Genomic DNA, 27,774 nt, shown 5'->3' with positions numbered 1-27,774 from the left:
GATATTGAGCAGGATTATCATTTGAACAGCAGTGCAGATCAGTGGGAATAAAAAAAACATGATAAAAGTAGAAGAGCAGGATTGTTTTACACTTAGTGTCATTTCTCAGATGTTTTATTTGCCCATCTCTGCTTCTTTGGGAAATGGGAAGCGTCCTTTCTCTCTTTTTCTAAGCACCTATGCATTTTCCTGTGCTTGTGGGAAAAGCAACTGGGCAATGACCTAATTTGATGCAAATGAAAGGGATTTCCTAGTGAAGGATGGTAATTTGTGCAGTGCTGCAGGTATGTGAAAGTGCTGAATGGTAACCTGGGAGTACTGAGAAGGAAAGACCTCTGCTGTAACAGAGTTATAATCACCTTGCACTTTTACTAACTGCCAAAAGCTAGAGATCTTAAGCGCCATGCTATTTTTTATATAAAATCTGTTAAATCACTACATCTTGGCCATTTTCTCCAGCCATTCCTATCAGCCCTCCATTTATGAAACTGGCGGTGATAGAGAACATTCTCTGTAAAGGATAAAAAGGAGAGAACTGCTCATAACAATAGGCTCTACACCCAGTCTCTACTCTCAAAGTTAAACCAGGAATCATCTTCCAAACACAATGCCTTACCTCAAAGCAGACTCTTATATTATTGCTGTTATTCTGTGTCCTGGGGATGCTGACAGTCACTCCCTCTTACATTTTCACATGTTTTTCAGCAGACTGGTCAACTGGGCAGGTTTTCAGGAACAGATAATATGTGTTGTGTTTCTGTAATAGTTAGGTTGTTCATTCTCAGATGTTAACCTCTTCTAAAGCTTTCGTTTCTCGCTTCTATAGGTCTGATAGATTAAGTGTCTCATAAAAAAAATAAAAAAACAACAGCAGTAAAAGCACACAAGTGAATTTTAGCTAGCTTAAAAATATAATAGCATCTTAATAATAGTATCTGGGAAATTCCTCAGGAGTTCACTAAATTAACCTATTACTGTGCTCCTTACAGTCTTGCCTGAGAAGTACTTTTATGGGGTCTTAGTTATCAGTATTAATTTCCAGAGCTGTGCATTTATACATTAGTTTTACTGAGTACATGGAGATGAGAGAGAGCAATAGCATAAGAGAACCATTAGCATTAACACCAGTGGAGAAGAAAATAATAATAATAGAAGACATAATCTTTTCACATTTCTACAAAAATATAACAAAACAAAGCATGCAGGTCTATGCCATTGTAATATAATAACTATTTAATTATAAAGGCATAATTCGATAAATAGTTCTCAAAAAGGCTGCCACAGATGTGGCAATGAATAAATAAGAATATTCTACAGTTTCCTACTCTACTTTTTCCTACTCTAGCATATTCTATTTTATTGTGCTTTGCACATATTAACTGGAGAGTAAATGTGACATCAGCCTGAGATGAATGTGTGTTTCATTCCACGTTAGTGAGAGGGACAGAGAAACACAGAGGGATTGGGTGATCTGCATAGAAATGTCCTGATGCTCATTCCTTTCCTTCCTAACAAGCTGAAAAGTAATGTCTGCATTGTATCTGCATGTACATCACGTGTTTCTCTGTGTACTGCCTTTTTCTGAATGTAAGCACCAGCCAAGCCATACAGCAGGCCATGCACGTTATTTTTATATATGCAGAATTATGAAGCAATAGCCTGCTTTTCAGTTTAACTACAGCATGTTTATATATTTACCAAACATATCTGTGAGAAAGGAAAGCATGCAATGAAAAAGACAACTCAAATTTTAAGTAATCAAATCCAAATGACAATCAAAATTATCTAAATGCTATATACATACAGCTATCATGACAAAGAATACTTATTACAGCGCAAAATAATCTTTAGCTTCAGGAAAAGTAAAGCAGGTGTTCATACAGAAGAATAGCTGCTGAGCTTTATTTTGCACTTTTTCAAAAATCTGAAAGCTATTACTCTCAGGGGAAAAAAGAGCTTATGACTGAGTTAATCTTCAACCAGAAAAATAACACACTCTCTTTCAGTAAAGGTTTGGATTCTTTTTGCATACCTAGAATGAATGCTCGCACTTAGCAGTTGACCACCCCCCCCAAAGGAAATTAGCAAAAGTGAAAGGCTCAATTGTCATCTTTTATTACCAACTAAATTACAAAGCTGATTGTTTATCACTCATATATACTGCCAAGTTAAACATTTACACTTCAGTAGTGTAGAGAAGACACTGGGATTTGACTCTAAAAGGAACAGAGTGTGAAAAACACAGTGGAGAAAATTTGAGCTCCTTTTGAGGACAGCAACTTATCAGTACTCCAGGTTGTATTTTCAGACAAACTACATTTCATGTACAGAATTACAGTGACTTTTCCTTCCTCTCACAGACCTGTGTAAGAAAAGTCCATGTCTGTTTCGAAAGTTTTTACATATGAGATGAAGGGATTTATGTGTACGCTTAGTCAAGCATATGCTGAGGGCCTCTTTTGTTAATTACAAGAATGTTTTACTGAATAACAAGCAAAAACAGGGAGGAAGAAATAAAGCGTGCCCTTTCCTGAATAGGAATAGTGAAGTACCTGAAGATGTTAATAAGCTGTGCTAACTCCTGCATTTTTCTGTCTGCCAAAAATATTAGACCTCCTCTGCTGGCTATCTCAATCCTTTCCTTTTCCAAAAAGTCCCAGTGATACAGTTGTTTATTCCAAGTATGAATTTCTTCAGTGTGATAGAAATCACAGGACAAGGTAAAGCAAAGCAAATGTAGTGTCAAAATAACTAAAAGAGAAGACTCTGTTGGAGCAGTACAAGATATATATGTTTTTTTCTTTCTAGATCCATTCAAGTAGGTGGGCTGCAGATGGGGCAAAACGTGCTTCTGTCTTGCTCTGGGCTCATGGGCTGGTCTCATTCAGCCCATCAGTTGTGACCTCTCAGTTCAATGTGTTTTACCAAGGCTCAACACTGGGCCATCCTAGCTTCCCAGATACTTTCTGACGACATTCTGGTGCTGCTTGTTTATACTTTGGGTCCAAAAGTGGAACGGGGGCTGCTACAGCAGTGAGATTTGTTCTGTTTCTTCGAGTCTGCTCTGAGAAGACTTGGAAGAGGAAGGCTGATGGAGTCTCTGGGAGAACTCTTTACCAAGAAGCCAAAAGAGGGAGAGCAGGGCTTTCTGTAGGAGCTTACTCAAAATGCTCCTTGTTTGCTGTTGGAGGGAACGGCATTTTCTATATTCATCGTTTTTACATGATGACAGTATCAGAAACACAAAGCTACTCAATAGTTGTTGTGTACCTGTCACGATGTGCTTGTTTAAATACTTGTAAAAGTAAACAATTTAGCAAAAAGGATATGAACTGTAAGTGTCAACACCCTTTTGCTAGTCGGCTACACATTAAACTTTTTTGTGCTCGCTTTTATGGCTAAACTCAAAATGTTCTTTGGGGTTGAGACCCTTTGTTTTGCTGGCACAGACCAGACTGTGGACACCATGTGCAATCACAGCTTTATATAAGTAATCATAGCAAAACCACTGCAAGACAAACAGAATTTAAGTGCATCTGAAGTCAGTGTAGGTAGGTACCTGCAGAAAATGGAGTCTGATGTGATTATTGCTTGCACGTGTCCTGGGCACACTGGGGACCACCTGATGGCACAGGCTTTCTTGTTGAAGTAGATCTATGGTATTAGAATTCACAGCTTTGAGGTGCAAAATGGTGGGAGGACTTGTTACAGTATTTTCCTAAGCAAAGTAGGATAAAAAGCAAAATAACTAGCTCTCTGTAGAAAAATAAACATTCCGAGCTTCAGCGCAGTCTTTCAGATAGACTGTCTCCTCCTTATTTCTCTCCTGAAGAGTGCTTTGGATAGTACTTGAGGAAGGATGAGGAAGGGTAATGATAAATTGATGATAAACTTCTATAAATTAATAAAAAGGATGTGAAGTTATTAATTTTACAGATGAGCAACAACAGAATCAGGACTGAGACTTGAATTGGCAGATTCTTTGAATCTCTATTCCAAGTGAAATTCCAAAATAAGCAGTCATTCCAAAACAAAAACCTAAACTTTGAGATTTCCCATGGAAGGAGATTTCTGGATTTGTTTCCAGGACAGCATTCTCAATGACATATTTATTTGTCCTTTACAAATTCTTCCTCAATATCTTTGAACAGGCAATAACTCTGGCTCTTCACCATGCAGTGATATGGGAAGCTCAGGAGCAAGGAAGCAAAAAAAGCCTGATCTCCTCAGATTTTTTGACGGCTGAGAAGCCCGGTTCTTGGAAGTCCAGGAAGGAAAAACCTTCATATGAGCATCCATTTTGGAACCTGGAGCTGGGTTATTGTGGGATAATTCATATGACACAGACTAATCACGAGGGCCTTGTCATTTAAACGCTCCAATTACTTTTTTTTCTGCAATAGCTTCTGCTCTTCTCCACATCCCACAATGCATTCCAGGGCTACTATGGTAATTGGAAGTATATTCCTGTGTGTGAAGCGGGCTTTAATTAGTACCGAAGGGGCACATTCTGGTGTCCTGACTCATGTGGCACGGAGGCGTACCTCCGAGTCACCCCATCGCAGCCTGTGGGACTGCTCATGAGGAAAGGTGCTTCCTGGCCCAGACGAAGGCTGGAAGCCCTGAGCCACCCAGATGGGACAAGAGGCGCCACTGACTCTCCAGCATGCAATGCCATGGCCCGGGGCTCTATAAAACAATAGTTACACTACCGCTTCCAATTATTTTGCTTGACTAGTAAGTAATGTGAGTGGCTCCAGATTTTAAGTCTGTGAGCAATGCAGGAACACTTTAAAAATTGGGATTGGAGGCAGTCTTGTAATAAATTAATAACTTTGACCATTACGTGAGTCATCTATAAAATGGGCCCTGAGTTATGAAGACACACACCAACTGTGGGGGGTATTATGGAAAATTAAAACCAGTGTGACATAATACTACTTCAATTACAATAAAAGAACTGCAGCTGCAAGTGATGGGAAAAGTGGGAGGGGCATAACTCCACTGATTAGCATAATTACATCCATGCATCTGGTTTCCAAAAGCAGGGTGCAAGCTGGTTTCAGCTCGGTATCAGCACCTCCTGCCAGCCATGCAGCGAGACAGCCATGAGCTGGCATCCTGGCCTCTGCTCTGCAGGATGAATCTAGCAGTCAGGGTGGAAGGAAACAAAAGGCACTGATTAAAACAAACAGCTTAGTCAGCAGGTTCCACGATCGGTACCTAATAATTAATTTTCTTTTTTTTTTTCCTTAATGGTATTAGTTGCCTTTCAAGGCCCTTACTAAATGCACTTCCCTGATGATACAAAACATCCCCTACACCATCAGTTCTCTGGCTCTTTCCTTGTTCTAAGCCCACATGCACTCAAAATCCTCACCTGGAGGGCTATAGGTGCAGATGTCACTAAATGCAGCTTCTGTGGCAGTTACTGTAGAATGATGTGTGTCACTGTCCTTTTCATGGACATCATATGACAATCCCAGCAGGAGGAACCAGGGCCCAATTATAAATCACCTGGGCAGTGTCCCAATTGCGCTGAGAGGCATGTCCTGTCCATAGTGACAAGCTGGCATTAAAATGTCAGCAAGTACTTCATGAAAGTTGTTATCTATGAATTATTTCATAACTCTATAAAGTATTTGTTAAAATATGCTGTAAAGAGTTACTCAGACTTGAGAATTATTATCTTAATTGCGCTTAGACTGGAAGAATAATTACAACACACTGAGGTTACTGAATGAGCTCAGTGATTGAAAAATATTTTTAAATGCTTTGAAGTGGGGAGAGAGATGAAGTTATTTAAACACAAAGTTCTGCCTAAAAATATTCTAAGCAACATGTCCATCACAAATGTAATACGGAAATATATGAAAACTAAAAGGTGAAAAACATTTCTTTATTGCTTAACACATTTCTTTTTCTGCATTATCAAAATGTTGTGCAGGCTTTCATCAGCACCAAATTTATTTCAAGAGGGATGTAGAAGTGCTGGAGCATGTCCAGGGAAGGGAAACGGAGCTGGTGAAGGGTCTGGAGCACATGTCCTGCAAGGAGCAGCTGAGGGAACTGGGGGTGTTTAGCCTGGAGCAAAGGAGGCTCAGGGGGACCTTATCGCTCCCTACAGCTGCCTGAGAGGAGGCTGTGGGCAGGTGGGGGTCGGTCTCTTCTCCCAGGTAACAAGTGACAGGACAAGAGGAAACAGCCTCAAGTTGTGCCAGGGGAGGTTTAGATCGGATATTGGGACAAATTTGTTCACTGAAAGGGTGGTCAAGCATTGGAACAGGCTGCCCAGGGAAAGTGGTGGAATCACCATCCCTGGAGATGTTTAAAAAACACATAGATGTGGTGCTTAGGGACATGGTTTAGTGTTGGACTCTGCAGTCCTGGGTTAGTGGTTGGGCCTGATGATTTTAAAGGTCTATTCCACCCTAAATGATTCTATGATTCTATTTTATATTGTTAAAAGGGGGTAAAATGTTTTAAAATATAGCATTAATTAAGGTTTAATGTCTCTTATAGAACCTGATGTAACTTATATAATGTGAAAAGACTGTGTATCTGCCAAGGAAGGGAAAGCCAATCCTTAAATATTCTTCTACATTTTGCAAATTATACACTAGATATATTTTCTATACAAAATGCTTGCTAGGTAAAGAATTGTCACCTATGATATATTTCTTTTGGCCAAATAACCCTTAGCACACATGAACGCAGAGTAACTAATTTATTGTTCTAAACAGAGGTCTTGGTATAAACACAGTGCCTGTGTATAAATGTTGCTTTCAGAATCAATATTTACCATCTCTCAGTGATTGTTGTTGGACTGATGCTGCATTTACAAGTGGAAACAAATCTTTTTTATCCCTTTTAACAGCCAGTCTTGCATTCTCAGCTTAAGATTTAGGGGTCAGCTTTGAGACCTTTCCTTTTGGCACATAACCCCCAGCAGCTCGGGTCTGGCAGAGCTGTGGGGCCTTCACCCACCATCTCGGTCCTATCTCCCCTACTGCCTTATGGAGGGTTGGTGCAGATGTGAATGGTGGGAATGCAGCAAACGGCGAGCTCTCTGCTTCTGGAGCACAGGCCACTGTATCCGAAAGCAGGCTTCTTTCTCACTGAGACACGTGAAATTGTGTCTGTCTCAGCCACTCGCGCAGGTTGGAGCCCACTGGTGGGACCACACCTGCCCATCACTCACATCATTTCTGAAGTTGGAGAGACCATGAAAGTTTCCTACTTGGCAGAGGTGCAAGCTGGCATGCTGAGCCTGGGCAGCCAGAGCATACGTGGGTATGGGGAGATGGCTACGCATCTCTCTCCACTGCCTCATCAAGGAGGGCGGGTGACTGACTTAGATTAATCACCCATTTCACAGATGACTGAAGTCATATGAGGCAAATCCCTTTCTGTGGGCCTAAGTGACCAGCAGCATACCACCTGCAATCCTCATCTCCAGTTATGCCTTTTGATAACACCATGATACTATACTCTACATGAAAGTAATATTATTTAGCTTAAATATTTTTTCAAGCTGATACACTACTACCCTTTGCTGTATGTTTAATGGTTGAAGAGCAGATGAGTCCAGATCAACTTTACCTAAATGGAAAAAGCTGCTTTCACAGTTGTCCACAGTAAAATACCCGGCCTGGTCTATACTGGAGCAGCTTACTGATGTAGGCTTTTCATTTGTACATTAAAGCACTGAATTTATTGTTGTGTAATACTATATACCTTGCAGAATGGTAGCAGGATATTTTGGGGCAGCTCCTGTTCCTCTGTCTCCTGCTGTGCTTGTTTTCATTTGTAGCTACCTCCTGCTCACCCTCACGCTGCCTCCACCTGCAGCAGCCATCATTTTGGGGACTTGGACTTATTTTCTTCTGTTGGTGCCTCTCTTACCCCACCCTTGCTATAGTTATGGCAGTAATACAATAATATTAGAATATCTCTTGTCTCGGCTTTGTTAGAAATCTTAACATACCCACTTTGATTTGCTGTTGCAGTGAAGTTTCTCTGTTATCTGCTATACAATATGGACAACTTGAAAAAATAATTGTTGTTAGCAATTAGTGGTCTTTTTTCTGACTTCCCGACATTCCTTGCTCTCATAGGCTTAGTCACTGTAACAAGGATTTCTAGTGAATGTATATTTCTCTATAGAAGGCAGACAATATGACAGAAGTACATGTAACATCCTGGCAAGTCTTTAAGAAAATAAAATGCAATGACAGAATTCCTTGTGCATGCATTGATGGTTTGATTTGAATATGAATGGTAGGTTCACAGCACAGCTAGGTTACTGTGGATGCAGTATGGCTCTAGGTATTTATAAATAAACCAACCTGACTTTCATAAAGGATGTTTGCATTATAAATGAATGTCCTTTGAGTTGGATTCAGCCTCTAGATGCTATCAAAAAATTGCCTTCACCCTGGCTGGAATCCCAGGGACTCTGATGTATCTTGATGACTTTGTCATACATGACCTCTCTCTACCCTCTCACAGCAGATGCTGCCAGAAAGAATTTGGCGGTTTTGATGACAATCACTTCATTTGCACAATTGTCATTTCTGAATCTGTTGGTTTGCACAAACCACTGCATGACTTATCACTGTTGCTCCCTAGTGCTTATGATAAGCTGAACCTTCCCTTACTGGAGGAAACTATTCATTCTCTATCTTGCCTTGAAAGAATGAACTTTTAGCTTTGGCTTATCCTAGTGTATTCAGCTTGCTAAGTTATTTACTAGCTTTAAATGTTTCTGCAGAACATTTGATAGATTTTTTAACTCTTCTGGCACCCAATCAATTGAAGCATTTTCAGTGTAAATTTCTGTCACTATGTGCATATGAGCTGTTGCCCAAATGTTTCTCCATATTCAGTGTTTTTGTAATGGTGTAAAATGAGTGTTTGAAACCTAAGCAAATTTTAATAAATGCTTTACTTGCTCTTATTTCAAATACTTCATTGAAAGTTTTCCCTCCAGTGCAAATTAATCTACTCATTCATTCCTCCTCTCTCTCCTCTTTCATTTTATATCTTGCATTTAGCATTTCTGCATTCCTGCTTCTAAGAATAGATGAGTAGGCAAGACATTCCTGGTGACTTTGGTCCCTTGTATACCAATCTTTATCTTTTAAGCTGTTTATGTCCCACCAATACTCTAGCTTTAAGTCTGTTACAGGTCTTCACTGTTCCCACATTTAAGAACTTCTGTTTTCTGAACTAGAATTATTAATAACTAGCTTAGCCTACTTCATTTCCCTGTTGTACCAGCACTGGGAACAACTCCCACCCTTGCTTTCTCACTTTTGCTTTATATGCTTCCCAGTGTCTTTACCTGTTCTGGCCTTCTTCATTTCTCACCAAACTATTTCTAGACTACCAGTGCCTATGATATTCAAAGCACTTTCCAGATCCTCTGGGGTGGACAAGCCCTGTCCTGGGGGTTCACAGCCTGAAGGATATTAGCAGACAGATGTTAGTGGAAGCAGGCAGGGACTTTCTACTCATGTTAGCTAGAATCATCCTGTGATGGAAAGACAGAGATGGGAAAATGATGGAGAGAGACACCACAGCCAATGACACTACTCCTCACCAGAATAAGAAACCAGTTCCCTTCTTTCCACTCCCCTTAAAAAGAACCCCTCAGTTCAAGGACAAGCTGTAAACAAGAGTGACTTTCATAAAGGGGAAGAAGCATATCACTGACAATGAACTTGGGGACAAGTTCAAGAACCAGAGCTGTGAGAGCCTCTCCCTTATTTGCTGCGGAGGACTGGAAGCACTGCCATGCAGCTCATGCCTCACGCTCCTCCTTTCAGTATTGTCTCTCCAGCACGGGCAAGGTGCCTGCTAGCATGCTTTTGTGCTTGTGCAAGCAGGCTACCTGGAAAGAAATTCATGAGGTATAGGTAATGCAATATCACCCCAGGGCAGTGAGGACTCAGCAGCATTTGTATCTTTCATCTTCTGTTCCAGAAGACACAAATACCATGTGGGTGCCACAGAGTGGCAAACCTTGATGTGCAGTGCCTGTCTCAAATACAAAGGTCATGGAGCACTGCTATCTTGTTTCTTAATTTTTTATTTTAAATTCTGTTTGATCTGTTATGCACTGTTCCAAGTAGCATTGCTTCTTGAGTGACAAGCTCACCTCCATTAGTACCTGGTCATGCTACATGTGGTAGCTGGAAGACAGAAATTTGCAGGAATGGAGAAGTTTCTGTTTACTCCTGTCAGTTTGGAAACACTTCTAGTTAAGTATAGATCTAAAGAAAAGTAAAAAGAAGAGAATAAAAATCCAAGCCACATAGAATGGCACATGCATCTTCAGCAACCACCCTTGAAAGACTGCATGTGGTCCAGATTCGGGAAGCAGCAGAGGATGACTATGTAGAGAAGATGGGCACAACTTCAAAACATGGGTGGGCTGTTGAAGACAACCAGTTGCTTGCTTCTGTTGGAAACATGACTCTCTTTCCTCAAGGCCTGAAAGAAGATTTGTAAATATGGGCACTAGACCTTCACAGGAGATGCTCAGCTTACTGTTATGATTCTGTGGCTAACAGTTTTAGTCCTACAACTATGACAGTTTGGTTAGGCCTATGCTCAGTGACATTAGCCTTCTTCCTCCAGTCCAGTGCTCCTACAGCATGTGACTCACAGTTTATCCAGTGCATCCAAATTGTTATGCATGTTGCGGGGCAAGGAGTAAAAAGCCCCTGTACACATCACATCCACCACGCCAGTCCAGCCTTTCCCCATTTTCCTATTTGGTATATCCGCATCTTTAATGTGGATCCACTTCTACAGATTGAATTTGTGCTTCTCCCTGCCATCACACATCAGTCACATACCCCTTATGTCCCTTCTTGCCTCTAGCTTTTCCCCCTAAAGTTTTAGTTTATCCACATCTGCCCTTTCCCATGCCTCCCTTCATCCTCCACTCTCCCACTACGCAGTGCCTGTTTTTTCTTTTCATGCCACCTCCCTACAATGTCCTCATCCAAAAGTGTGTTTACTTCTTTCTAAGCTCACATAGAATCATTTAGGTTGGAAGAGACTTTTAATATCAAGCCCAATGGTTAAACCAGCACTGCCAAGTCCACCACTAAACCATGCCTCTAAGCACATCTATGCATTTTTTAAATGCTTCCAGGGATGGTGATTCCACCCACCATCAGACAGACTAAGGTGAGCTATAAGTCAGTCACAGGCTGCAGCCTGCACAGTTCTGACATGCAGAACTTGAGGAATATCTTAAAAAACTGAAGGAACATGTTAAGGAACATCTAGAAACTTAAAAAACTTTTATTTAGGTAAATGTACAGTGCAATGCCATACAGATGTGATTGAGCCGGCTCTAAATCCAGCTCTTCTGCCCAGTGCTCTGTCCTGCCTCGTTTGCCTGCCTTCTAGGCAGGAACAGGTGGAATCCCACACTCATGTCACTATACCACTGCTGACAGCAGGGTTAGCTCTTCTTCAGCTAGCTCATTTACCTCTGGGGTTTGCAGATATACTACGAAGAGATTCTTTTAGGGGGCTCTTGAAGGGTGAGAACAGCATAAACGTGAAAGAAGTATTTAAAGTATTGCACTTACGTGACTTTCTTTTTATGTTTTTTGCATTCTGCTTGAGCTAATAAACTGCGTTTTAGGTGTATGCATTTATTTTTTTTAAAGATAATCACTGTAAACAGTATGTCTAGTAAGGACAGCATTAACTCAGCTTCAATCCAGCTTGCTTTTGTTTTTTTCCTTGCCCCTTACAACTGATTCCTGTCTCCCTTTGAGAGGGAGTCAACAGGAAGCATGACACTGTGAGGCAGGATGTGTGACAGAGTTAAACTTCCTGGTGAAGCTCCATAAGCATCAGTGCCGTAAGTATCCTTACTTACTGATTCCGTGTATCACTGTAAGAGACTTTCTTCATACAATGGCAGTTAATTAGAAGCACCATGTACAATGCTTTGCATGAATAAAGAAATTTTGCAAATTTATGTCAAATGTAGCTTTAATAATCTGAAAAAGAATATGCTAAAGAGTTTTTCAAATGGGTGACAGGAAAAGAACCAATTATGCTTTTATTTTGGTTGAAAAAGATTCATCATAAAAATCAAGCCAACAGTTTCATGTTGTAAGCACCAATATAGAGGAAATGCTGACAGTGCTGATTTTTAGTCATAAGAAAAGGTGTTCAAATATATTTATTAATATGTGAAATATTCTAGAGTCAGGACAAAGTCATGCTCACTAATGCAATCTCAGGCCTGTGTTACAATACATTCTCTAATGAATGACATAATAACATGCTTTCTGCCCATCAATATCTCTTCGTCATTCAGCCTAAAGGTCAGATGACAGAATGGCTCAAGATTTATTTTTATCATCCCTGTGCGAGGAGCGATTTCCCACTTCCCAGTTACTTGGATCCTCGCCTCCTTCATTATTCAGCCTTGCCTCATTCAGCAGGCAGCATATGGAGAATATATTCCTCGTTTTCTGCATGAGTTGCAGGCCAGGCAGTGGCCAAGGCAGAGCTTCCACGTAAACAAGGAACAATGTTTATTTGATGTGCAGTGAGCATTTTATTTTCCTAAGAACTTCACCTAAGAGACGACAGCCAGTTGCTCATGCAGCCTGTGGGAGCCATAAGTAGCTTTGCATTTGCCAGCCTTTGCTCCTGGGCTTGTCAGGCGATTGTACAAGCCCCACAGTTCAAAGCATTCTAAGGAACGTTTCCTTGCAACACTTTTTGTTTAGAATAGCCAAGCCTACGGTGAAGGTTTCTAGTAGACTAAGTTACAGCACATAGAATATTTTTTTTTATGTAACTTGTAATTACTACATTTACAGACATTTAGGCCTGAGAATAGATGGGCTCGTTCCGTATAGTGCAGAAAAAACTACCTGAATGAGGCATTTTGGGTGTTCGATAAAAAAATCCTGTTGCTGGAAGCAGCAAAACATATCAAGAGATTGACTAGTTTGATTTGGGGGCATCTACATATAAATCCATTGGACCTGCACTTTCAGGACAAATTTTAAAAGCCGCCCCCTCCCCCCAAATATGGGTCTCTAAAGAACCTTGTGCTATGGCAGTCACAGTGTCTGAAAGGATCCAGAGAACATTCAGTACCTGCTGCTTTTAATGGTATGATGGGAAGCTATTTCATGCCTGAGAAATAAATGCCTTTTCTATACCTCAGGGGAAGAGTTGTGCAATCCCGAATGACTTGCCATGCCTAGGCTAGTCTTTAAACCCTTGGTTCCCACCGTATAAGAAGCTGAAGCTCCAGAAAGCCACGTTCCCATCCCAACCGCAGGCCTTATAAGGAACTTTTCTTTCTTATTGCTGTTTGCCAAGCCACCTCGGAGAGCCGCAGCCAGCACTTCATTGTGCTGTGGGACGGCCCCGTCCCTGCCTGCGGGTGCGTGTTTCCACCTGATAATACGTAGATATGTAGATAAAACTGATCCATCGATCCTGCAAAGCGACCGATCTTTTATGACTTTGCGATTGTGTAGTAAACCAAAGCGAACCAGAGAAGTGCGGAGCTCAGCACTGTCTGTGTCTCGGCTGGAAACTGCTCACTAACATTTACAGCTCAAATACTGCAAATGCAAACCAGCATCTCCAGCTATCTGACATCAACGGGAGATTTTTAATACCAAGTTCAGGTTTATGATGAGTATTGTTTTGTATATTCTGTTATGCTAGAAGAATTTTTAGTGAGGCTTCTCCAGGAGCGTGGCAATTCCCTGGCAGCATGTACCGTTCCTTGAAACAAAGGACATGTGGCTGCTCTTAGTATAAACATCATCAACGGCTTGGTCTGAATTAAGAATTAGCAAGACAAGAACACTTGAAATCCAATATATGTAGATTTCTGCGGCTCTCTAAGCCGGTGTATTTTTGGCTCCCAGGGGAAGGCATGCACCGCTGCTGCGGTGCCCATGGCCGAGGCTGTACCCTGTGGTCATGGTTGTACCCCGCAGCCGGGGCTGTACCCCACGGTCATGGCTGTACCCCGCGGTCATGGCTGTACCCGCGGCCGGGGCTGTACCCCGCGGTCATGGCTGTACCCGCGGCCATTTCCCCGCGGCGGCGACCCCCGCGAACGTAGGGGGGCGCAGCCCGTCGCCGCCGCCCGCCCGTGTGCCGCCCTCGGGCAGCTCTGCCCCGCGCTTCGCCCGCCCGCCCGCGCCGCCTTCTCGGGCCCTGCGGGGGGCGGGGTGAGGCCGTGCCGCGGCAACCCGGCGGGCTGCGGGCTGCGGGCTGCGGGCTGCGGGCTGCGGGCTGCGGGCTGCGGGCTGCGGGCTGCGGGCGGGCTGCGGGCGGGCGGGGCGGCCGGAGGCAGGTGAGGGCGGGCGGCGGCGCCGGCAGGGGGCGCCGCGGGGCGGGGGCGGCTCCGCACCCGAGTCGCTGCGCAGGGCACAGGCAGCGGCGCAGCCCCCAGCACGGCGGCCGCCCGGTCTCCCGCAGGGCAGCGGGCTGCGCAGTCCCGGCGCTGGCGGGCGGGCTCGGGGCGGGATGTGACGCCGACCTGTAGCCCTTCACCCCAGGGAGGCCTCGGCTTTCCTTCCCCGCCCGTTTCCACGCAGCGTATCTGGGGACGCGGTCGGTTACCTCAGGTGGCGGCTGTGGGGGTGGCCGCCAGGGCGTAACGCGGCTACCGCTTGCCAGCGCCGGTGAGTGACCCGGCCGCGCCTCACCTCTGGGTGGCCCCGGCGGCCCGTCGGGCCTTGCCCCGCGCTCCCCCTCTTCCCCGGGCCCCGCGGTGGGCTTGCCGTGCCGGCCTGTGCCCCGTCCCGCAGCAGGCGGCCCAGCCCCGCCGCGGCCCTCCGCACCCGTCACGGGGGTGCGGCGCTTCAGGTGGCCTGGGGTGGCCTCTCGGGCCGGGGCGTGCGTGGGCTTTCCCGAGGTGTTCCCGGGTGTGAGGGACAACCTGGCCCGTGTGGCCTCGGCAAACACTGCCACATCTGTTAAACACCCAAAGCGTGCGGTGGGTGAAGGTTGTAGCGGGTTGTTTGCACTGGCCCGAGACAGTAGAGGTGCCCAGATGAACTCTCGCTCACCTTTCAAAAATAACCTGTTTTGATTCAGGCTCTGGGCTGAAGGTTATCCCGGCTGTCATCGGTTTTGAACTCGCCTTTCCAAGACTCGAGGTAAATTGGCTGTTTCTGTTGGAAGTTGCTTCGTCTCCTTTCAACTGCTTCTTTTCATACAGCGCCAGCATTTCACATCCAGGTGCTGTTCAGGCTGCTGGGGGTGGTGCTGGAGGTTAACACAAGGGAAAAACTTGTTCCCATACTGCTGGGCATCTGGAAGATGAGATGGCACCTGGGATTTGTTCTCTGATACAGGCTGCTGCTTGAAATGTGTCTCAGCTATTAACATGAGAGATTTGTGGCACTATTTCTGCAGCCTGAGAGATAAATGGCACAAGTCTGGTGCCACTGTGGCCGTTCACTATGGGCATTGTCTGTCATGGCTCCCCTGTGGCAAGGGCTCCTTTCTACTGTGCTGACACCAAGTCTAGGCTAGTTGCGGGTTGTGCTGCTGCGGGGCATCTTCTGTGCCACGCCTGGGGTGTTAGGGTACAGAACAGAGTCCTGTTTTGTTGAAGTCCCCCCTGCCTTTCACACTGTTCATGTCTTTCTGCACGAGGATGACAGACTGGATAGGTTATTATGTACCTGCTTATAAGAGGAATATATAGCACGTTCAGTTCTGCAGTGAGGAAAGAGGAAGGGGGCTAAATCTTTGGGTTATTATTTTATCCCATTTTTGCTTTTCCCGTTGGAAAACCTGCTTGATGACAACAGCTAGTAGCTGGCCTGCTGGTGATTCACAAATACCCCTCATTCATTCATTCATCTTATTTATTAAAAGAAGACTCGAGTACATGGCAAAACATGATGTCTTAAAGTGATACACTCAGCCAATCTATGCTGCCTTGTTTTGACATTGTGTTTTCTATCCATTTGTTGTGTCTTATTCACAGTTGGGCCTTAAACCACATACACATGCATGTATACACACATAATTATTTTTCTTTGTGAATCGTCTTGTAGTCTTATAGGCAAAGTTATGAATTTCTTCACAAAATATTCTTCAAATACTCCCAGGTTTAGACATAAATTGGATTATAGCAATGGTAAGGTATAATGCAAAGCACTAATAGAATATAATACAACTGGCTAACACCAGGCCAAAACACCACACTCATTTTTCTAGTGCATCTGTGTGGAAACTTCCACGTTGGCTCTTTTTTGTGATTAAGAAATGGAAACCATGTTACCGGTTTCCTGCTTTCTCATTTCTGAGTATGGGGCTCCCTGTTAAATCTGACTTCAGGCTTTCTTGACATGGGGAGTAGCTGTCCTTTCTCATTTATAATATTATTCTCCTTGAGGAAAATCATCTTGATCTCAATGTTCTGCAGTTTGTTATTGACTGGACCTGTGGAGCCGGTCTCCAGTTCATACTGACCTGTGCAATTTTTTATATTTTTTCAAATATATGGCAATATTTTATATTTTTTCAAAATAATAATTCCTCAGGTTTTTAAGAAGAAAGCAAAGAGGAGCTGCTGATCAAGAGATCTGTCATGACTGGCAGCCCATGTAAGAGACTTGCCTGGAGTGACTGTGAGTATTTCAGGACTATTTTTGCATAGATTCAGTGTTTCCCTGGATAACTTCCAGTTTCGTTTGCAGCATTGTGGTGTGCATGCTGCTAGCTGTGTACAAGCCATTCTGAAACTGTGGCACTCTTACCTGTGCTGTATATGGGGTGCTGTGCTAGCCTTTCTGTATTTTTGGAGGAGGAAACTGGGGAATGACTGTTCAAGTACTATAAACAGTCCTTGACTATATACAAAGCTCGAACAGCTGCAAACCTTCGCCTCTCTAGAGTTAACATCTTTCACTGCTGCTTCTGTATGGAGTACAGGAGTAGGGCTGGTAAAATGCCAACCTCCACAGGCATGCCAGCCCAGCGCCCTGCTTGTAGGACTGATGACTGTGAAAGAGCTGGTGCCAGTCTGCACCATATAGAAGCCTACTGTCACTGAAAGATGATTTCTGAAGATAGAGTCTCATTTTGTCTCTGTACCATTAACTGAGGAAGTCTACCTAATGAAACTTTGTAACCAGGTCAGTTGTTGTAATATTTGATCTTAGCAGAGAGTTCTGATCACATTCCATACTAGACTGAAGGTTCTGTTTTAGTAAAGGTAGAAGTACATCTGCTACATTTACAGTCAGCTTACAGTATATGGGCAATGGACGACTGGGATACTCCAGATAATGTTGATGCTGGGGAAAATGGACAGCCATTTCAAAAGTCCACAGAAAGTAAACTTAGATACAGCAAGGGTATTTAATCAACTAGAGCCAGCTTAGGTCATGCAGAATATTTTGTTAATAAACAGGAAATACCAAAGTCCTAGAACCTCTGTGCTGAGGAACAGAAACATTACTGCTGTTGTTGCTTCCATTTCTGCCTCAGCCACTCTAGGCTCTGGGCTGCCTCTGCTGCCAGTTGCAAGTGGAGCTAGCCCAGCCAACCATACATTGATGCTGAGGTATGTTCATTGTTCTGTAGAACTTTAAATGAAACTGGGCCTTAGTGTCTATGATTTCCTGCACATGATCCATCACAGCCTGGAGGAGATACTGCCAGAACCATCATTTACACTTGAGGTAAATAATATGAGGAGCGGGAGTTTCACCAGCCTTGCAATGAAGTCTGTATCTGCTGTGGGTACTGCTGTTGCTTATGGTAGGAATCCAACATACACTTTTTAAGAAATCTTTGTTTATTGCATAGTGCTTCTCATGGGTATGTAGCAATGGTGTGAGAATCTTTGAATGCATATTATGAGCTGTGATTCCCAAGACTTAGGTGAGATGTCTTAGGAGCTTGAAGAATTGCCATTTGGCAAACTGGACTTAGATTTCAGGGCTTGGATTTCAGCATACAAGAGACATTTTCTTTAATAAATTGAAGGTAAATGGATATAGATGAATAAAAAGACATAACAGCAAGTAAATATGTAGGGCTGAGAGCAGCTTTCCAGATTAAGAACATTTTTCAGTATAACAAAAGAAAACCAAAGGTGAGCTATGTGTGGAGCACCACAGAATGCAGGTAAAGAAAGTGAATCATGTGGTTAAAGTATAAATGTGGTGTTTCCTTATTTCTCTTTATTATAACAGATGTCTTTGAGTCAAAGCACAGACAAGATTCCGAAGATTCCCATGAGGCACACAAGAAGTTATCAAAAGAGAAGGAAAGGAGGGTGACAGTCAATCAGTGGGATGAAGATGTACAACCCCTCATTTCATCTTCTAAATGGCTTCAACTTCACGGGCTCAAAAGAAACAAATTGTCCCTACCCCAGATTTTGTCACAGATTGGATTCCAGCACAGGAAAGGTATGTGAAAAATCAGTAAAAGGATAATAATAAAACCCCAGACTTTGAATAGTCTATAGGGTCACGCTCATTTTGCATCCCAGTGTGCACAGCGGAGATTTTTATGTTGTCTCTTATCTCATGATAATGGCAGAAAGGGAAGCTGTATCCACAGTTGTTGACATTGCCAGTTCAGGTAACTGAGGAACTCCATCTCCTTTTGATCTGAGAAGGGCTTAGGATCTGAGAGGGACTTTCCTTACTCAACTGTACTGTTGCTTTGCCCTCGGATCCAGTTCAAATCCTCTCCAGTTTAGCTGTAGCTGGGAAATAACTTGTGCTGCTGAGGCTGTTAGTCTTTTTTTCCTGCAAATAACACACCGTAAGATCTCTGTCCATTTTTAGGTAGTAAATATAATGTATGCTATGCCATAATCTGGAATGAACTAGTTGATCATCAGGGCTAGCCGGCCTGCTTGGAATTGTATATTATTTCCAGGGATCCAGCTTTAAGGAAGCAGTTAAATTTGATTAGAATTCAAGCTGCTCTTTGTGCAAAGTCAAGCTATAGAAAAATGTTCCTTTGCAGTTATCTGACAGCTGGAGGGGAAGAGTTTGCTAATAATTATTAACTACGGCCATAATAGTGCTTTGCAGAGCATGTTAAGATATTCTTTTCTTTGAACAGCTTGCTGCCTGAGAAGTAGGAATTGTAATGTATTACAATTGTTCTAGGTTGCATAATTTAAAGTTTTGGCTGGCTTGTGTTCATGGGGCATTCAAAGATCAACAGTGCAGATCCGGAAATCCTATATGCTGTAGATGAAGAAGAAGCTGTTACGCAGGGTTAATGTTGTTACAGTGTAATTTTAGGAGCAGAACGTACTAGTTTAGCAGGGCAGCATGCTGTACAGAATAGCTACTTTATGACGTTAAATATTCCCACCCCTAATGTTTTCCTATCAGTGGAGATCCTGTAGAAGATTTCTAGCTACTGAAAGAGCAGAGTGCAACCTTTTCCTTAGTTGCACCCACTTCTGCACCCATTTGGTTGTGTAAGAGAACAGCATTATCTGTACCAGATTTTGTATTTTGTTTGATAGACAAATATTTGCAAGTCCCGTTGTGAGGTAAATGGATAATACAGAAGTTTAATTGCCTAAACTTTTCATTTATTGAAATCCCATGTAGCTTTTTGGCCTATAAATAATTAAATGTGGGGTTTTCCCCCTCTTCTGACTACACTGGCAGGGAGTAGCAAAAGCAGAGCTGCTCTGTGGGGGGAAAATGAGCCAGGAGCCAAAGGAGATCATAGCCCAGGCAGTGCCCTCACTGACCAGGATGCAGTCCTGTAGCATCTAAGCACAGCAGGCAGAGCAGGGTCCTGCTAACAGTGTCCACAGACAGTCCCAGACAGATTGAAGTGATGAACCAGCTGGGGAGTGTAGCCAGGAGCTGCAGGAGATGGAGCCAGAGACAAGACTGGAGACATGGAAGGCCACAACATAGGTTTTCGAGCCACATCCAGGAGACTGAACTGGGGAGAAGGCTACAATATAGGGCTGACAGGTCTATCCAGGAGAGAGGTCTGCTAGCAGAACTTGAGACAGGTACACCTGCAACACAGCTAAAGCAAAGAGTGGGTTCCCAGGTCTGAGCGCCCTGGGAGTGGGAATGCCAGGTCAGGCTGTCAGGGCAATTGAGGCCTGTTGGTGCCCTCAGGGTCCCATCATACACATAGCCAGAGAAAATCAGAAAACAAAAGCATAATTAGAATTTCTCTCAAGTTTATCAAGGTCGAGTTCCATACAGATGCATGTACCTCCCACACGGATGGTATGCACATGAACTTGAAAAATATCTGTTTGAAGTAATCCTTATTATTAGCAACTTGATCTTTTGTAACCTTTACTGTAGATTATGTGACCACCTTGGGAAAATTTGTGGCTTCTCGGTATGCAGATGGTCTGTTTCCTCAATACAAGAGAGCACAAGATGGCAGCGTGTATAATGTAAGTGTGACTGAGTTGTGGTAACTTCCTGGTGCGCTTAGAAGTTATTATCACTGTAGCAGAATGGTGTGACTAAAATGTCTCCCTATGGCATGAAACATTTATATTCTTTGTGAGGACTTTATCTTTTTTGTTGTTGTTTTGTCAAACTGTTAGTGAAAACAATTGTTGATAGAGAAGCTAGGTATCTTTTTTTTTTCTTGCAAAGTCTTAGGCACTTGCCTTGGTGCAGCATTGCAGTAAATCTTTCCAGACAAGACTGCAGTTTCTAAGCAACATTTACCCTGTCTTGAAAGAGGGAACACTTAAAAAAAAGATGTTCAACTGAGTTAAAAAAAAGTAAAATCATAGTCAATAAAATAAATGGAGATGCTGAAATAAGAAGACATAATGTGCTGTCATTGCTGATGCAAAGCGCTGCTTTGCTTACTGCCAGCGGGTCACAAAAGGCTCAGCCTACTCTATAGAGACAGCTAGCTGGATCTCTGCCCAGGCTCATGTTCTAAGGAATGTCTTAGCAACAGCTGCTGGTGGCCCCATTGTTAAGGGGATGGATTCTGATTGAAGAGATACGCATGTGAGCGATGAGGGGAGGGAGTTAATACATAAAGGATTTTACAAAAGCAAATGTCTTGTCATTTTTTTCTGGTAACTAGAGTCACTTCTGAGGCACAAAGCTTAAAAATGGAAAACCCCTCAGCATTTCAGGGAGCCTTTCCTCCTCATTTTCCCCCATTAATGGCATATGAAATATCTGCATAATGTCTTTTAATCTTAGGATGTTAAAAGCAGTAGGAAAGACATTTCTGGTAGCATTAAGGTAGCGATGCCACTATACAGGATCTGGTAAGATCTCATTTAGGATATTGTGTACAATAGTGTGTACAGTTACCACAGGCTGAGAAGAAGCAATTCAAACCAGAACAGGTACTGAGAAGAGCTAGTAGGATGAACTGCAGTGGAGTGCTGATCTTATGAGAAGGCTTGGTTGAGGTTGAGTATGTAAGACTGAAGAAGACAGACAAAGGGTAGCATTATTGTCCTTGAATGCCTACAGAAAGGCAAATCACAGGGTTAGGGAAAAACTATAGTTTTCTATGCTAAAAGGCACGCTAGTCCAAGAATAAATGAGTATGAACTTCCATGAATAAATTTAGGCCAGACAGTCAGAGGTTTTCCAGCCCTCAGAGAAACAGGAATCTGGACTAGCCAACTACAAGTGAAAGAAGTGCTGCAAGAAAACTGCTTTAAAGATGGAGTTAGATCAGTGTAGTGCAGTAAGTTTCTTTGTATGAGTCTGGCTGTCATAGGAGGAAACTGGATTTAAGTGCTCCTTCCCAGAACTACATTCCTTTGGCAGACAGCCTGAGACTGTATCTGGGAGGCACATTACAGGGCCCTAGCTGACATTAAAGAACAGAGAAAAATACAAATGTGAGGAAGACTTATGCACACTATCACACAAAATACCTTCTCCCTGAGAAAAGTTCTTCTCTAACATATCCAAGGTTTGGTACTTTGTCCTGGAAAGGTAGTTACAGGTAGAAGGTAGATGGTGAGTTAGCTTACATGGGTCAGAGATATTGAGAGAATGTCTTTACTGGAACCTGCGGTTAATTTTTAAACCTACAGATCACTTTGCATGGTGACTGTGTATACATATATTCATAGGATGGATCAGCTGGTTTTAATTTTAATACTGAATCTAGTTTTTTCTTATTTTAGTGATACACTATGGGAAGTGTTAGTTGTTGATTGCAGTTGTCTGAACTAAATTTGCCTAAGTACCTACCCACAAATAGTTAGTTGATCTGTAATGCTGGGCATTGTTAGTAAAATAATAGTGCAAACAGGAAACGTTTTACATTTTCCTTTCAAATGCTAAAGACAAGGTGGAGATTGAAATGCCCCAGAACCAAACGAACCAAACTGTAAGCTCCCTTGTATCACTGTACAAAATTTTAAGAGCCAGTCAAAATTCTAGTCTAAGAGCGTACAAAGTTTCTGTGTCCTTGTTTGTTCACCCATCTGCTCTTCAACCCCTTCTACATCCCAGCCTGTGTTCAGCTCATTCTAATTGCACCAGTCTTGAGACAGACAAGTCAGACAACCCACTGGCACTGTCCCATGTTCATATAAAAAGATTATGAAAAGCAATTAGGACAAAATGCAATGTCTTTTCTTTGCAGCTTAGATGCATTTGTCAAGTATTTGCTCTTGAAATAGTGGAAGAAAAATGGGTTGTTTTCACTGCTACCTTGGCTGGCATATCTGGCACTTGCAAACCAGCTATTGCAGCTGTCCTAAGCTTCGGGCTGCATTTGTGTTTTTTGTCTTGATGTTCAGTTTCCTTCTCTCCCTTATTTAAATAAAGCTGACAGCCAAAAAAGAACTGATTCTTCATTTTGTGGATTGTCTAATGGGAGCTATTAAGCTATATAAGCAGCGAATGGAATGGTTAACCAGTGAGAGCCGGCAGATATTTGGAGTTATTCAAGAACGGTGCATTGTCATTGTTTTGGATTTTGGCACTGCGGATCCAACTGAATTTGATCTATGTCGGGATGCGCTTTCTATGGTACTCGTGGAGCAGGTGACGCAAATTGCCAAATTCAACCTCATTCGGTAAGCAAAAAGAATCATAGAATGGTTTGGGTTGGAAGGGGTTTTTAAAGTTCATCTAGTCCAATCCCCCTGCAATGAGCAGGGACACCTTCAACTAGATCAGGTTGCTCAAAGTCCTGTCCAGCCTGACCTTGAACGTTTCCAGGGATGGGGCATCTACCACCTCTCTGGGCAACCTGTGCCAGTGTTTCATCACCCTCACTGTAAAAATTTCTTCCTTATATCTAGTCTGAATCTACCTTCTTTTACTTTAAATCATTACCCCTTGTCCTATCACTACAGGCTGTCCTAAAAAGTCTGTCTTCATCTTTCTTATAAGCCGGCTTTAAGTATTGAAAGGCGACAACAGGGTGTCCCCAGAGCCTTCTTTTCTCCAGGCTGAACAAAGAAATGCATGCATGCCTATTGCTGGCGAATAAAAAGGAGTCACATATCATATAGACATGAGTTTGGATAATATGTTTTCTTTAGTCAAAACTGTCCTGATTCATGTCATGCTAATATCTACAGATTTTCCACACAGTCATGCTAAGCTTGCTACTTCCATTTAACGGAAGACCATTATTACCCTGAAGAACAGATAAAGACTAACAGAACCTGAATACTGGTATATTCCTTCTACAAATATAGCATAGAAAACCAGAAAGATAAGGGGGACTTTGCAACAGCAGTAATGCTCTTCAGGCATCTAAGTATTAAAGAGTGAAACAGTGAGGTCCCGTCTGACTGCCTAGGCATTCTTGTGTCTTTAGGCAATTACAGGTTTCTGCCTTACAGCTAGTCATAAGCATAGTCATTTGTATTTCTACAGATTTCAGTGGTCACAGAAATCAGTAGCAGAACTAGGAAACAATACTAGATTTCCATAACAAAAGACAAGTGCTTGTTTCCTTAACATAAGTAAATGAATTTGGGTTTAGTTACAGATAGAATAATAGAGGCACCTATTCAAATTTATTTATCTCTGCACAAATTCTCATATATGCATAAAAGTTTGAACACATAAGCTTGGGTTTGAATAGATGAGTTGGATTTTGTGACTAGGAAAAAAAAAACAATGCACAAATTAGGTCATACGATTTTAAAATTCCTTCCACAATGGTAACTTGTAACTACACTTGTGATTCTTAAAGTTGTTTTACCCAAGCTTTGTCCTACAGATTTGATTGTGGTGCCCTATCTTAATTCTCTAGCTTGTGACACAACCAAGATTTGAAAAGTAGAAGGTCACTTCCATAGCTTTTGAAAAGCACATAAAACATTTTCTTTAAAAATGATCTGCAAAGCCAAATTGGAGCACAGTAACTGTGTTCACTGATTTGTTTGCTTTTGCAGGAGGGAGACAAAAGACAACATAGTATATAAATTATTACTTTAAAAGAATCTTGGAAAATATACTTGTCTTTTAGATACGCAGGAAACTCTTCAAAATAGCGCTTGATGGAATGTCACAAATGCTGGAACCTGCTGGGTTTTTATTTGCTTTCTGTCTTTCTCTGTACAAATGCACAGGCTTACATGCACATACACTTTGTACTTCTGTACTGCCATTAAGACTAAGGCTTTTGATCAATTAAAATACCAAAAAGCTTAGCATCAAAAGTTTTATTTTGATGGGTAGATAAAGATCAGCCCTACTACAAGAAAAGCTGTCAGTTAAAAAGGTCTGACACAAAGGTCATACAGCAAGTTGTGGAAAGAGATCTGTGGAAGCCAGATTTTTTTTTATACATATATTTTAAAAACCTGATTGTTTTTTTATGTTAAAGGAAGACACAAATTAGGAACCATTTTAAAAGTACTTTAACTCTCTTGGCCTTGTTTTGGAAACAGTTGTCTCAAAAAAGGGTTTAATTTTTCCCCTACTACTTCTGTTGCAAGTCAGAATTTAGTATCTGTGGTTTACTGTAATTATTACTTAAGAATATAAAAGAATAGTAACAATAGCAGAGCTTCACTCTTTTGCTCTGCCAGCATTATTCTCACTATTTCTGATTTATAGTTAATGTCATTTTCAGGGCTGCTCAGGATCTTATGAAGTGGCAACAGAAATCTACTCCAGTGTCTGAGCATACTGTAAAGTCTGCTGCTAAGTGGCTCTGGAAGCTGGACCATATGACAGCTGCCAGCCATACCAGCTCTGCTGAAGCCCTGCTGGAAGCCATGAGTGATGAGGCGGTAAGCTCATACATCTTTTCAGAGGCCTCAAGTAAATACAAGAATATTCAATGCCAGACTGGCTGCTGTGATTTGCCCAGATGAATATTGCAGAGATAAATATTAATGACAGCACTGGGAAAGTTTTTTTCCCCAAGTGTAGCTGCATACTATATTTACTGATGGCCTGTTTATGTAAATGTACTGTATTTTGAATGCAGGAACTTGTTTATTTTCTTTTCTAGAGTACACAGAATAAATAACATATTCGGTCATTAAAGAAAAGAGAGAACATCTTCCATTCCACTTTCTTTGCTGTATATGTTTTTCAGGGCTTCAAGTTTATGAGAAAATTGCTAGTATCAACATTATTGAAGGCAGGGAAACCATTTTTAGTTTGTTATGTATCCAAAGTGCTCATGAAAAATTATATTTAAAATCCCAAATAGTAAGTACAGAGATTTATTTAAGCATTAACTCATGGTAGGGGTATGCAAGTCCTTTTCCATCAGCCAGGTTATAGCTAGAGTTTCTTCCAGGACAAAAAACCAAAGCATGCACAGGCATTGTTGCAATTAAATTCTGCCTGTTTCTAAAAGTACCATATTACTTTATCCATTATAGCAGAGTCACAAGACATAAAACATATATACCATCGTTTTACCTAGTCACCTAAAACTTGTGTTCTTAAAGAGCTATTTTATGAAATTTGCTTACAATGTACTTTGTTTCTACTCCCTAGCAGCTGAATTTAATGGAAAATTGGGCCTACTGTGTGTGGACTTGGGTCATTGGGTTTCACTGCCATTAAGATCCATGCCTCTGCACAGATCCAACTCTAACTCCTTTCTAAATAGCATTCTGAGATGTTGTTTGAAGGAGAAGGTAAATTAGGCTTGAGTTTCTTTCTGGTTCCCTGTGCTGTTGGATTCTCATCCAGATGAACCCTGATGTTTGGAAACTGATAGTAAAAAGGAACTGGGTGAGGAACAAATTGTGCAACAGTGGGATTTTTTTATGGATGCTTTTTAAAATGCTTCCTTTATAAATTTTATTACCATTTTAAATTTGCAGTATATTACTGATTCCCTGGTGGGAAACAAAAAACCCCCAAACCACTTAGATTTCAGTATTTTCTGGATGAAAAAAAAAGGCTTGTTGGATCTGGTGGGTCTGTGTATGAATAAACAGAAATTAAAATCTGTCCAACAGTGAGTTGTCTGTTACTTCTTTCTGGACATTGGTGAGCTAATAGGCAATCTGGGGGAGTCAGTTGTGGCAGGTGCTCAATATAAAACCATCTTCAATTACTCCTAAATATAGTCATTATCATTCATAACTGACAGTTCATTTGAGTGCAAGCTTCACTGTACTTCAGGCTGGAGAGACCCCATTCAGTCCTAGGCAAAAGCTGCATACTCACTGAACAGTCCGTCATAAATGACTCATTCCTCAGAACTGGCTTCATCAACAGAAGTGGTTTCAAAACAATAGCTCTTTTTTCCCCTAGACTTGGCTCTTCCTGTCATTCCTTTAGCTGATCTTTCTTCCCATGTGTGGTGACTCCCTAGATTTCCTTTCCTCGTGACCCGTCAGTCCCAAGCTCAAGATCACTCTGCTGTAAGGTTGCAATTGTTTGAGCTCTACCTGCCACAGATGCATCCGCAGTTTTAAACTGATGGTTCTGTACAGGTCCCACTCTGCAAAGTGTGGGTCACCCATCTAAAACACATCTCTCACCAAGGTAAAGACTGTGAGGAACTGTTCATGGTATTCTTCCTTTTCTTGTATGTAGTATTTTTGCTTGTTTAGATGGCTGCATAAATTATACTCCTCAAAATATGAAGGACTAAATGGAAAGGTTTTAACCTTTCCCCACTAACCCATAAGGAACATTTCCTTTGTGGTATGGTATTGCTGGGTTTGTAGTTGAGTGAATTGTCTGTTGTTTGCAATTTTGTTTATTTTCTTGTGAGGAGCTGGTTCTGCATCAGCTATGCCCAAGAAATGGCAGCATTTTAAAAGTTGCAGAGGCAGGCACTTTTTTGGAGGAAGTGTGAAAACTGATATCCTTATTGAATATCAAGTTTATGAATTATTGGAAGTCTTGGGAGGGAGTGGGGAGAAGATGTGAATCTGAAGGAACACAAGGAAAAGTGGTTGTGCAATATGCAGGCATTGCCTCAGGTCAGGAGCACTTTCAGCAAAAGGAATAGGAGCAAGGTGTTGTCCAAGGACTGGTTTCAGCTGGGAGAGCTCTGTGCATGCTTGGATAGCTTTTTAGCTGGATGAAACAGAGAGGGAACCTTGTAAAACTGAACTAAAGCACAGATCGGTGTCAGTTCTTTCATTTTGTTTCTGTGCACCTTTTTCTAAAGCTAATAAGTATTCTATTTAATCTTGCACTTTAATGAAACATACTTCTCTTTAACCTTAGTATTTGACCAACATTAACAGTGATGCCAGGAAACCTGGCTGATCACAGACCCACTTGTTCCCAAGCAAGAGTTGTCTGTAACTATGGGCCCTGCCTCCCACATGGAGTG

At 42.1% G+C, this 27,774-nt stretch overlaps 1 protein-coding gene and 1 long non-coding RNA gene across 6 annotated transcripts in view; one reads left to right on the top strand and one right to left on the bottom strand.

The window, feature by feature from the left end:
- LOC114012312 (uncharacterized) overlaps positions 1-14,715 on the bottom strand; it is a 33,541-nt gene extending 18,826 nt beyond the window's left edge. For 3 of the 5 annotated variants that reach the window (XR_008746783.1, XR_008746784.1, XR_008746786.1), the window contains exon 1: positions 617-14,032. This is a non-coding gene — a long non-coding RNA (uncharacterized LOC114012312). Of the gene's footprint in view, positions 1-616; positions 14,033-14,640 lie in introns of those variants that run through there. The other 2 variants (XR_008746785.1, XR_003554705.2) reach the window with 2 other exon arrangements.
- The window catches only part of VWA3B (von Willebrand factor A domain containing 3B), a 74,153-nt gene continuing 60,813 nt past the window's right edge, over positions 14,435-27,774 (top strand). The window contains exons 1-7 of the mRNA XM_055801535.1: positions 14,435-14,702; positions 15,118-15,179; positions 16,578-16,664; positions 18,237-18,455; positions 20,352-20,446; positions 22,821-23,071; positions 25,090-25,249. Coding sequence (XP_055657510.1) covers positions 16,625-16,664; positions 18,237-18,455; positions 20,352-20,446; positions 22,821-23,071; positions 25,090-25,249 — 765 coding nt within the window. The 5' untranslated portion in view covers positions 14,435-14,702; positions 15,118-15,179; positions 16,578-16,624. The remainder of the gene's footprint in view (positions 14,703-15,117; positions 15,180-16,577; positions 16,665-18,236; positions 18,456-20,351; positions 20,447-22,820; positions 23,072-25,089; positions 25,250-27,774) is intronic.

This window comes from Falco peregrinus, chromosome 4, assembly GCF_023634155.1.
Source record: "Falco peregrinus isolate bFalPer1 chromosome 4, bFalPer1.pri, whole genome shotgun sequence".
NCBI classification, from domain to species: Eukaryota; Metazoa; Chordata; class Aves; order Falconiformes; family Falconidae; genus Falco; species Falco peregrinus.
This window is presented reverse-complemented; position numbering and strand designations above follow the sequence as displayed.